Source organism: Phascolarctos cinereus, unplaced genomic scaffold (assembly GCF_003287225.1).
Source record: "Phascolarctos cinereus isolate Bilbo 61053 unplaced genomic scaffold, phaCin_HiC Scaffold_5;HRSCAF=322, whole genome shotgun sequence".
Taxonomy (NCBI): domain Eukaryota; kingdom Metazoa; phylum Chordata; class Mammalia; order Diprotodontia; family Phascolarctidae; genus Phascolarctos; species Phascolarctos cinereus.
In genome coordinates, this window is record NW_027555958.1 from 248,262,179 (window position 1) to 248,274,481 (window position 12,303).

The 12,303-nt window shown below is 41.0% G+C and overlaps 1 protein-coding gene across 1 annotated transcript; it reads right to left on the reverse strand.

Annotated features, from left to right (window-relative positions):
• Positions 1 to 3,851: 3,851 nt before the first annotated feature.
• On the reverse strand, positions 3,852 to 12,056 carry TRIM40 (tripartite motif containing 40). Its single transcript, XM_020974187.2, has 5 exons — positions 11,712 to 12,056; positions 10,090 to 10,182; positions 8,361 to 8,585; positions 7,673 to 7,695; positions 3,852 to 5,182 (listed from the first exon to the last, which is right to left on the reverse strand). Exons 1-5 carry the CDS (start codon positions 12,054 to 12,056, stop codon positions 4,954 to 4,956), a joined length of 915 nt encoding a protein of 304 aa, XP_020829846.1. The 3' UTR covers positions 3,852 to 4,953.
• Positions 12,057 to 12,303: the final 247 nt, after the last annotated feature.

Sequence of the window (12,303 nt, forward strand, 5' to 3'; positions counted from 1 at the left end):
TAATTATTTTAATTTTTCTCAGTTAACTTGTACATCACTATGCAAGAAAATATGGGACAATATACATGACCTCATCAAGACTGACAGCAAAACCAGATCTGTATACATATTGATTACAACTGTCTAGAAAGAGAATAAAAAATAGGGCTAAAGGTGGCAGACTTTTAAGTAGGCTTATGATTTGAGTAACACAGACCCATGAAGTCCTTTGAACCTTGGTTAGCCAATCCCTGTTTTATAGAATATTAAAACTTAGAAAGATCTAATAATAGGTCCTTTATTTTATAAGTGCAGAAAACCAAAGTACACAAAGAGGAAATGCCCAGGGTTACATAGGAAGGAGATACCCAACAAAAATATGGAGAACATTTATTTAAGTAGTAAGAGTTGTATGATTATAGGACCCTTGATGAACTGAGTCCCTCAACCCACTTAATGAAATTATGGAATGTTAGGGCACTTAACAGAGATAATGAAATGTAAGGTCACACCCTTTTCAGCAAAAATTACCTTTTTTGTGCTCTAAGTCACTATTGATTAGAGAAATGAAAATTAAAACAACTCTGAGACACCACCTCACACCTTACAAGGTTAGAGTAGACTGTGCCTGCTGTGCCAGTAGGAGATGGCACACCCAGCAGAGGTGAAATCAAGAGAAAATCAGTCCTGGATTTCAGAGCTCAAGTTTTAGAGAGGGGCAGACCTAAGGAACCTCATTTGAACAACCCACTGAGTAGTGAACCTTCCCTAAGGGGAGAAATATAAGGATATCACAAGAAGAGAAAGGGACATCAGACTCACAGGTGTGAGTTGCCTTAGTCAAATATGTTTTCTACATGGTACTTATCTACTTGTGAACTTTTTGTCTGTGTCCATTCTTTCCATTGATGCTATGTATATTTGAGGGTGAGTGTGCCTCAGATTTCTGTAGATATTGTGTAGCTATTTTTCTTAGTATGCCATTTCAGTAATTCGTTTGCATTCAGTAATTCATTGTGACTGCTAGCTGACTATTAAAGATAAATGCATCTGTGGGTGTTCATGAGCTATAGTTTTTGTAATGTGAGCCCTGGAATACCTTGAGCTTTGGTAGTCATCCTCTTATTTCATTATAGACTGTTAGAATTTTTAAGACCTGATAGGTTATCTAGTCCAATTACCTTTTGCAAGTGAGAAAACTGAAGCCTAGAAAGGGGAAATACTTAATAAGTGCCCAAGGTCACATGGGAAGTTAGTGGCATAGTTGAAACTTAAAACTCCTTAGTTCCCAACCCAGTTCATTTCCTACTATGTTATACTGTCTCAAATTGAGATTCCCCTGTCTGGTCTTCAGAGTTCTATAAAGTTCAACCTGTCTAGTCTTATACGTTGTTCATCTGTATCCTTCTCTTTACCACCACAGTGCCTAGCACAGTGCTGGGTAAGTTATGGAGCTGTGGTTAAAATATAGTCCACAGACTCCTGGGGGTACTTGAGACTTTTCAGGAGGTCTTCAAGGTAAAAACCATTTTCATACTGTAGAGAGAAGGCCCTACATATTGTGAGAGCCTGCACCCAACATGTAGCATGGGGTGTATGTGTGTGTGTGTGTGTGTGTGTGTGTGTGTGTGTGTGCACACACGCGTGTGTGTGAAAGGAAGGCAGAGTCCTAGATTTCACCCAAGGAGAAACTCTCCAAAGTTTCTAGTATAACTAATTGGGAATACAGACGTGATGGAGACATCCAGCTTCTTTCTTATCTTCCCAGAGTCTTTTTCCTTTCAGCAACCTGAAGTGGGGTTAGCCTCTTCCACCTTCTCCCTCAAAGTTGGAAGTCAAAAGTGCTTGAAGCAACTTGAAGCTTGAAGAATCCTCAAAGAATACTGAAGAAGGCTGTAACTGTCTGTTTCTCACTCAACTCCACCCCACCCCACCCCACAGGGCAAGTCATTAATCTCTACCAATAAGGAGAGGGCCCATACCAATGGGCTTTGGGATGAGGGTTACAACAATAATACTCAAAAATTATTTGACTATTAACATACTTCTTCTTTTCCCAACTACTTAGTTGTGTGAGGCCCAGTTTTCTTCATATGCTTCAACCAAAACAATATATCACCAAGTGACTGAAAGCAGAAGCAGATATGAGAATTCAGCTGTATTCTATTAAGCTATACATTAAAGAGATTTGCAAAAGGTCTCATGCTAGAAAATGCTATCCATATCCAAAGAAAGAACTATGGAGTTTGAAGGCAGATCGAAGCATACTATTTGCTATTTTTTCCCTTCTGTTGTGTTTTGTTTCCTCTTTCTGGTGGTTTCTCCTATTGGTTCTAATTCTTACTTACAACATGACTAATGTGAAAATATGTTTAATAGGAATGTATATGTATAGCATAAATCAGATTGCATGCCATCTTGGGGGGGGGAGGGAGGGGAGAAAAATTTAAAACTCAAAAGCTTATGGAAGTGATTGTTGATAAATCAAAATAAGTTAATAAAAAAATTTTAAAAATGAGATTTGCAAAAATATGCAAAATGATGCCACTTTTTTTGGGAAAACATCTGTGCCAATATGTAATAAAATTGTTTAAAAATTAACACATTTTAAAATGTATGTTTTAATTTCTAATATGGTAAATATTATTATGACCTATATAAATTTTTTTTTTGTTTATATGGGTCCTGTTTGGGGTCCTCAATAATTTTTAAGAGTGTAAAGGGGTCAAAAGTTTAAGTCACAAAGTTTAAGAACTGCTGTTATAAAGGGTTAAGTAGGTACTTGTTGATTCAATAAATCAATCATTGATAAGCATTTATTAAATGCCTACCATGTACCAGCACTGGGTTACGTGCTAGGGATACATAGAAAAAAAAATAATGAAATAGTCCCTGCCCTCCAGAATCTTACATTCTATCTGAGAGGGTATCTTGCACATAAATAAGTAATCATGTGAATTCTTCTTGGCAGTATTGCTATTCTATCTCTTCCTCTTTATTCCAACTTTTAACTATTCTAGATTAGGTAATCATTTCTTCTTACCTAGATTATTTTAAGAACCTCCTCCTTGATCTTTCTTTCTTCAGTCTCCGCTCTTGCTTATACATTCTTTACATGAATCACTGCTCAAGTATTCTTCTGGTGATATTGTTTATTTCATTCCTCTCTTGATGCTAGAATTCAAGGCCTTCTATAATCTGGTCAACCTTTCTAGTCTTATCTCATGCTATTCTGCATATTCTATGTTCTGGCCAAATTGCATTATTCTCTGTTACATCCCTCCTTACCCTGTCTGCTCTCTTCTCTATACCTTTGCTTATATCTATCTCTATGCCTAGAATGGACCCCCACACTCCCCAAATCTCTATCCGTTGAATTCCTTCCCTTCCAACGAGGCCTAACTCAGTTGCCATATCCTCCATCATTTACCTTTTTATTTAAAAGTGATTTCATTCTCCTCAGTTTTTCATTGTACTTTGCCTGGATGTATAATATCTCCTTCCACTCTTCCCCCAATTACATTGGCAGCTCTTTGAGAACAGGATTTGTGTCTTTGTATTTTCATTGCTCAGCCTACTGCCTCCCATCAAGTGTAAGGTTCATATGTTTTTGTTAAATTGAAATGAATTAATAAGCATACTTTCTATTTGCATAGTAATTTACCATTTATAGAGCTTTACACATATATCTTCTCATCGAGTCCTCATAATTCTGTGAGCTAAATAAGGTAAAAATCTCCATTTATAGATGAGAAAGCTGAATCTCACAGAGAATAAAACTCCAGAGAAATTTCAAAAACACTTATAAGGTTTCCCTAATCACAAGTGACAAGGTGCTCTCCCACAAAAGCACTTAATATACAGTACAGGCATCAGGTATAGGACAATGGTTTATTTCTTCTACCACAGAAGCTACAGGTACACATAAACAAATACAAAAACATCAAACAAACAAACAATCCAAACCATAACAATAGTCCATTATGCTCATATGCTGTTCCTGGAAGGGAAAGATGCTTTGTGGGATTGCTGAACAGAGAGTTCACATTAATCACAAACCTGCCGTGCTCCAGCAGCTCACAACAATTGTTAAGGAGGGTTGTCAAGGTTCAGATTTCTGGCCAGCTCAGGCATGATTTTTGATGGTCCTTCAGTGCAGGATCGTCCTGGGAATGATGTTCTTCCCTGGACAGTGAGCTGGTAGAGACTCTCTCTGATTATCTGATGCCTGAATCAAGAGCTCTTAACTCACAAGGTAACCATCAAGGCTGGAAATGTCCGTCTTTAAGGGTCACTAGTCACTGTCGTGTATTTATGACGAAAGATGCCAAAGCCAATTCAGGTAGAGGAGAGAAATCCCTTTGCTGGAAGGTAGAGAAAGTGCTAGGCAAATTTCTTAAGGATAAGTTGGAGCAATTTTTCTTTGGATTTTTCACAGGTCATAGAGAGAGGGGCTCTTCCTACATATATCTATTCTCTTGAGCCTTTGTCAATCTTCAGGAGAGAGTTCTAGCCCCTAAAGACCAATAAGGAATTTACTGTGTCTTCCCAGAAAGGTGTCAAACATGCATGTTGAGCTCAATTGGAGGTGCTTCTGTGTAACTAACAAGGCTCCGGGGTCACAATTTCATGTGGTGGAACCAGGGGCAGATAAACCAAATCAATCAAGGGTCATGGTCACCCTGCTATAACTAAGGCCCCCAACTACAAATTGAGTGCTCTGTTCTCTACATTAAATACCACTCATGTCTGCTGCGTATGCCCTTAAGCAGCCAGGATGTTCTCATTTCCAAGCTGCTGGTGGGGGGGGGGGAGAGAATAACTGGTAGCCCGTATTATTTTCTCAGCAGCAGCAGAGGTAGTTAAGATCACCCTGAAGACGTGTGCCATCTTAGTCTCCATAGGTGGGAGCCACAGGGTAAGGAGAAAGGAGTGTAAGGAGGAACTTATTGCCATAGGCCAAGTATAAGTGGGTTAGGAATCAGGGAGGGAAGAAGGGACAGGCCCAGAAGCTAGTACTGAGGAAGAATCAGTCTGGCCTGGAAGTTGGTTGGAGGAGGATGGTGGAGGAGAGAGAGGAGAGTCACACAGTTCTGAGGTAGGGGCGTTCACAGATGAGGATGTCTGCTGAAGCAGCTTTCCTACTTTCTGCTCTAACACAGAAGAGTTGGCCTCTGGGTATCGTAGTTTTCCTGGAACACACCTAGAAAGAGAGAAAATTCTTGGGTCTTTATGTTGGGTTATACAATTTATAGATAGCTAACCAACCTTTTGGGGCAGCTAGGTGGCATAGTGGATAGAATGTTGAGCCTGGAGTCAAGAAGACCTGAATTCAAAACTGACCTCAGACACTTAGTAGCTGTATGACCCTGGGTAAGTCACTCAACCCTCAGTTTCTTCATCTGTAAAATGAGCTGGAGAAGGAAATGGCAGACTATTCTAGTATATTTGCCAAGAAAACCCCAGATGGGGTCACAAAGAGTCTGACACAACTGAAATAACTGTACAATAATAAGCCCCACCTTTTGTGTAGTAGTGGAGTGTAGATAGAGAATAAATTGCATGTCCCCACTCTACGCTGGTGAAGGGGTCTCTACTTTTGGCTCCTTGATAACCATGCCACTCGCCCTGCCCAGCTCCTTCCTCTTGCCAAGTATGGAGGCCTCAGACTCCAGTTTGGAGAACCTGAGAGGATTTCAGTGGCCTTAGGTGGAGAAGGAGAACTGGATGGAGAGCCCTTTCCTTGGTGAGTCTTTAGCCCTAGTTATTGTATTTAGGCAAAACTTTGATAAAAGTTACAGAACAGGGTTAAATTTTTTTCTATCAAATTTGAAATTTGGAAACTGAGAGTCAAACAGCTCTAATGTACCTATTTAAATAAACCCACAAAAGTGACATAACTCCTAGGATTTAAGAATAAAATCTTTACTACTAAAAAGAAAAAAGAATGAATTGCACGCTCCATGACAGGTCACTGTTGGAGGAGAAGCACATGGGAGCAAATCGTTCATGAATGTGAGTAAGGGAAGCTCAAAGCCTGAAAAAGCTCTGTTGATGCTCATCCACAACTGCAATTAAGTAAGGGATAAGTAATGCGCTTTCTCCCTCAGTTTAGCTTTGTTTCTATGCTTTCCCCTTTCCTACTAATTTTTGTGGTATAGGAAAAGTTTTAGAACTGAGAAATAGGGATGACCCTGACCCCCAGATCCCTAAGCAGTTCACTAGAAGAATCCAGATTTTTAGAAACAGTGGCTAGCTTAATTTAACTACAAGAAATACAGACTTTCTGTCTCTAAACTAGGGAGCATTTTATTTTTTGTTTGAAAGACTGGTTCTCTCCATCTCTACCAGACTAGAAATGGAGTTAGTACTCATGGGCCTGATCCCATTACTGATCGGCACCGGAGACCTGACCTATTCTGTTTTTGTCGCTCCTTGGGCAACCTGGTGCCCCTTCCCCCTCTCTGAGGGGCTCACCATATTAATACTGAACTTAATGTGTACCCTTGATCAGCGTAGCTGACTGCAGCTCAGAATTCCTGAACTCAAGAGATCTAACCAGCCTCAACCTCCTCAGTAGCTGGGATTACAGAGATTCAAATCACAATGGCTAGGAAATGCGGTTAAAAAAAAAAAAGAATTGAGTCTGAGGTCACTAGGGAGTTGGGTAAAGCCCTGATCTATGTTTCAGAGATGTTGGATCCTGGGATAAGGAAAATCCTGGAGAGGAAAACTTCTTCTAGACAAGTCTCCAAGAAACATAGACCACTGCATCAGGAAAAAAAATAGTAAGAAAAGTTTCTCCCCCATTACTCTGGGAAGATTTCCATCCCAATCACTCTGTTCCTGTCTAATGACTGGGTAGGTAAGAGTTTTTGCATTCTGAAAGAGCATTAACATCTCCCCATTCCTTGCAAAACCCATGGACTTAAAATTAAAGAAGCAATGGCAGAGGCCACTCATCCTCTTAAGAAAGGGATAGAATCCCAGCTAAGGTCTTGAGCTGAAGTTAGAAGCTAGGAGCAGAGAAACTCCACTAACTCATTCTTGCCCAATGGAGTTGTCCCTGGCAGCAACCAATGGTAGTCATGGGACCAGCAAGAAGCAATGCCCAGTGGAGACTACACATCTGGCAGAGATTATGCATCTGGAAGAGAGTACATGCTACATGAAGAATTTGGGGTGAGGGAGAGAGGATTTGTCAGGAGAAGATCATTGGCATCACCAGAAGACATCAGTGACATCAGTGGTCCTAATGTGTAACAGGCATGAGTCATCCCTCTCCATCCTTGCATTTTGGTCAAATATGTTCACTATGTATATGCCCCTCTATGCAAATTCCTTGTGTGTGTCCACTCTTCCCACTGATGATGTATGTATTTGTAGGAGAATATGCTCCAGGTTTATGTTTTATTGCTACTTGTTTTTCTATGTTATTTCATTAAATGTCATTGCTTTAAACTGTTTGTGTCCTTTGACTGACTAGTAGAGGTAACCATATTGGGGGATCATGAAGTCCTGGTGATCCACATGCAAATTATGTTGGAATTGTGTGTCCATATGTGTGTTATTATATGCCCGTGTATGTCTGTCCATATATCTGTATGTTTGCATTTTCCTGTATGTGTTTAATAAGCAATTGTGTATGTGTCCAAAGGAAAAGGGGGGAAATAGAGAAAATGAAGTTCCATACCTGTTTAATAAATCTCTGACACTCTAGGAGAAAAAAGAGAAACATAACAGGAACTCAGTTCCAGACATTATGTCCATTCTACTATCCCACCCAAGGGTTACCTCTACATCCTTAGGAACATAGGAGATGGTTATTTCCATTGCCATGCCATCTGGCTCAGGGATTACCTCTCCAAACTGAGGGATACAGGGTGTGATCAACCTCCTCACTGGGCTATGAGGAACAGAGGCAGGTAAGTGGCACAATGGGGAGAATGCTGGGCCTGGAATCAGGAAGACCTGAGGTCAAATTGGACCTCAGACACCTACTATCTGTGTGCCCCTTGGCAAATCATGTAACCTCTGTCTGCCTCAGTTTCCTCAACTGTAAAATGAGGATAATGTTAACTACTTCCCAGGATTGTTGTGAGGATCAGAAGAGACAATATTTATAAAGCACCTAGCACAGTGCCTGGTACACAGCAGATGCTTAATAAATGCATTTTCCTTTTCCTTATTTTCTTTCTTCTTTCATGTCCCATTCTACTCTTACATTATAGATAAGCTGTGTGACCTCGGGCAAGTCACAGAGCCACTTCTGGTTTCCAGTTTCACTCTATGTAACTGGGGAGAATCACACACCTCTTACAGACAAAAAGGAAATAGTTGTAGTGCTTCAGAGGTTCCTAATTTAGGGGCAAGCTATTGACCTTTAGCAAGGTGATGTTCAGTTCCTTAGATGTCTTCTCCAATTCAGTGATCAGGTCATTCAGACAGGTTTCTGCCTCAGAGATTTTGTCATGGAGTTCTTTAACTTCTTCTGAGATGCTATTCAGCCTGTCTAGCCACCGCTGAAGGGGAGAGCCCAACTGTTCCCCAGTTTGTTGTTTCTCCAATACAGCCTTCAGCCTATGCTTTTCTGAGTCTATCTGTTTCTGCAGAAAAAGAAAATCCTGGAGCTTAAGGACAGCAAAATGAGTTCATCTTTCAGCCCTGGAGGGAGGAGATAAAGTGACTGTCAAGAATCTGAATTGGTGATGGAAAGTGAGCCATGGAAAAGGATAGCTCCCTCAGCCTCACCATCCCTTCTCTGGGACAGTTGCATCAGGCAGTTGTTCACTGGCAAAAACAATGGGTTTGGAATCAGTGAAGTGTCCTTGTGTGGTCACTTCAGCTCTCTGACTTGTATCTTTCTCATTTGTGTGAAATGAGGACACCAGCCCTGCTGGTCTCACAGGGTTACTATGAGAATCGAATGAGACAACTTGAATAGAATGCTACCTGAACATCAGGCGATGCAGCATGTCATCATGTATGAAAAACTGGTCTCAGAAACACGGAGACTTGGGTTCAAGTCCTGGTCTGACACATCCCCTCCAACCTTTCCCATCTCTTACATCTTACTTCCTGCCATATACTTTACAATCCAGCAACACTGGCTTCCTTGGTGTTCCTCACGCCAGACACTCTGTCTCCCGATTTGGGGCATTTTCACTGGCCGTCCCCACGCCTGGAATGCTATCTACTTCCTAGCTTGCCTGGCTTCCTTTAAGTACCAGCTACATTCTCATCCTCTGCAGGAAACCTTCGCCCATTCCCCTTAATGTCAGTGCTTTCCTTTGTCTCTAGTTTATCCTGCATATGTCTTGTCTGTACCTAGTTTCTATGTTGTCTCCTCCATTAAACTATGATCTCCTTGAGGGCAGCAATTGTCTTCTTTGTTTGTGTCCCTAGTGCTTAGCACAGTGCCTGGCACACAGTAGGCACTTAATAAGTGCTTGTTGATTTGAGAGAAGGTGCCCATCTTCATTAGTGGAGGCTCTCTCCCATTTGAAAGTTTCCTATACCAATGAAATCACAGGTCTAGTTCCTATTCCATATATAATGTCAACTCTAATTACCTCATATCTGTTCCCAAGAGACATGCAACCCACAGACTGAACACATGCCCCCTCTCTTTGATCTCCTTTCTATAAACATTAGTAAGTAGTTTAATTTTCTGAGTCTCAAGTTCTTTATCCGTCAAACAGGGTAATATTACCCCTCTGCATGCACTATGCATCCTTTTCTCTCCCATCATCATTTCCCACCTGGCTGCACTTGCCCTTTCACAAGGTACCCCCCTACTTCTTTTCAGCTCCGTTTTATGTGATGTTTCTTTATTTGATTATGAGCTCCTGAGAGCAGAGACTGTCTTTTCTTTGTATCCCCAGTGCTTAGCACAGTTTCTGGCACACAGTAGGTGCTTCATAAATGCTTATTGACTAATTATTGACATTTGGAAATCACAAAACGTGAACACAGTCATAGATTTCCTCTACCCCTACACAATAATATATACCTTCATGTTCAAAGAAATACATGTGTGCTCAAAGTCATCCATAAGAAGTAAACTTATGTGCGTAAGAGATGTTTCTTGTTAAGGCTTTGGGGACCTACCAGCAGAGTCTGAAGTTTTCCCTTTTCCTCAGGAAGGTGCCTAGGTTCCCCTAAGAACTTCCGGAGCTTTCTGACTTTTCGATGGATTCGTTCCTGAGGAGACAGGCACCTCTTTGTAATTATTAAGGGAATGGTACATCTACTCAAAAGAAGGAGTTCAGTGCCAACCTTTTGAACCCTAACCTCCCAGTTTTTTAGTCAAAGTCACCTCTTGAATGGATATCCATTCAAAGAGAGAAAAATACTTCTTAGCTGTTCATTCATGGAATTATTATGGGACGTTAGAACTGGAAGAGTCCCTGAGGGTCATTTAATCCAACTCTTTTGTTTTAGGAGGATGAAATGGAGTCCCTGGAAGAGAGGGAGAGAGTGATTTGACCATGGTCACATAGATAATAAATGACAGAGTTGGTGTTCTAAGCTAGACTTTCTGATTCCAAATACACTGCTCTGACTCCAAACCCAGATACTTTTGTGACCTTGCCCTCATCTACTTTTTCCAGGTTCTCTCTCACTGGGTTAATAGACAGGACAATATTCTTCCTTCGGCAAGTATGTCCCTAACTATTTTCTCTGACTGCAGTGCCCTCTCCCTCAACCTAATCTCTGCTGTTGAAATCCTACCCATCGTCCTTGGCCTAGTTCAAATGTCACATCTTCCATGAAGCCTTCCTTGATTGCCTCACTTAGAAGTGATCTTTCCCTCTTCTGAATTTTTAAAAGCACTGTACGAATCTTTCCTATGTATTTAACACATTCTATTTGTACCATAGTTATTTGTATGCCTGTCTTATTGACCTAGTAGGGTCATAAGCTGCTGGAGAATAGTGCAGTTTGGGGAAAGGGATATTGGATTGAGAATCAGAGGCCCTTTGCTCCAACCCCAATTCTCTTCCTTATTACTTGTGTGAGCTTGGACAAGACATTTAATATTTCTGGGTCTTAGTTTCCATATCTGAAAATGAGGGACTTGGATTAGTTATCACTTCCAGCTCTAAACTTATTGTCCTAGGAACCTAGGCTCTAGTCTTGTCTCTACTTGGTTGTATGAAAACATGCAAATCACATAACCTCCCTGGGGCTCAGTTTCTTCATCTGTAAAATGGGTATAATACTGTTCCCCCCCCCACTTCCCTCACAAGAGTTTTTTTTTTTAATGGAGGAAGCAGCTTTGAGATCTTAAGGTACTTTAGAAATGTGAGTCTTACCCATGGTAGGTACTGGGAAAAATGTTAATTGAATGAATAAATAAATGACTGTCATATATTGGGAACTGAAGGGAACCTCTGAGGCTCTTTGTAAGGAAACTACTTTGTGAATATTGAAACATACTATAGAAATTCGAACGATTATTATCACCTAGCTCTTTACAAGTGGGTGAAAATGGGCCAGAGCCCAAAGAAAGGAAAGCAAACGTTTTCTTTCACTTTTGTGGATAGTGCAGTAAGAAGAAAATAAGTTAGACTCAAGGAAGAATATCCCAATTAGGAGGATATGAAAGAAATAATGAATATGAGAGAAGTAAGAGTGACTTGGGGGACTAAGGATACCATATGCTCTGAAAATGGAGCAGAAGAGGACAATGGCCCAGAGAGTCAGAGGATTGGCTCTTACGGTCTTACCTTATAGTGGATGATGGCTATGTCAATGGATAGCTCATGGTGGGTCTGGTGTTCAGGAGATGCACGGCAGTGAGAACACAGGAAGAGATGCTTTTCTTCACAGAACCAGCCCACCAATTTTTGGTGGTCCTCACAAGAGTAGCCTGCCCCTAGAATGCTCGGAGACCAGGGCTTCCGGCAAACAGAACAGTTCAGGATGTCCCCATCTGAGGCCTTTATAGCTTGTTGGATGAGGCAAACTTGGCAGAATAAGTGCCCACAGTCAGTGCTCACTGGCTCCCTCAGATGCTCTTGGCAGATGGGACAGAGTCCTTTCTCAGGACTGCTTGCCAGCTGGGGATCCATGGCTGCAATTCTGTTGTGGTCTCTCTGCCCAGGGTCTACTCTGTTTCCTTAAGAATGGGTTAGATCCAGCTCCCCAACCTCAATTAATAAGAATAATATTAGCATACATAGAGATAGAGCTTTAAAACTTAACATTTGTAAAGAGCTTTCATTATTTCAAAATGCATTTCTTAGAACAACCTTGTGTGGTAAAAAGTGCTAAACCTCTTTTGTAGATTAGGAGGTTGAGGTTTTGAGAACCCAGGTT

What these genes read in the sequence shown, in the direction of transcription:
- TRIM40 (XM_020974187.2), bottom strand. Translation starts at nt 12,056, where the DNA reads ATGGATCCCCAGCTGGCAAGCAGTCCTGAGAAAGGACTCTGTCCCATC. An exon ending in GAAAACTTCAGACTCTGCTG is followed by an intron (nt 8,586 to 10,089) that starts GTAGGTCCCCAA and finishes CTTTTTCTGCAG; the next exon opens with AAACAGATAGACTCAGAAAA. An exon ending in GTCAGAGATTTATTAAACAG is followed by an intron (nt 5,183 to 7,672) that starts GTATGGAACTTC and finishes CTCTCTTTCTAG; the next exon opens with GTGTGTTCCAGGAAAACTAC.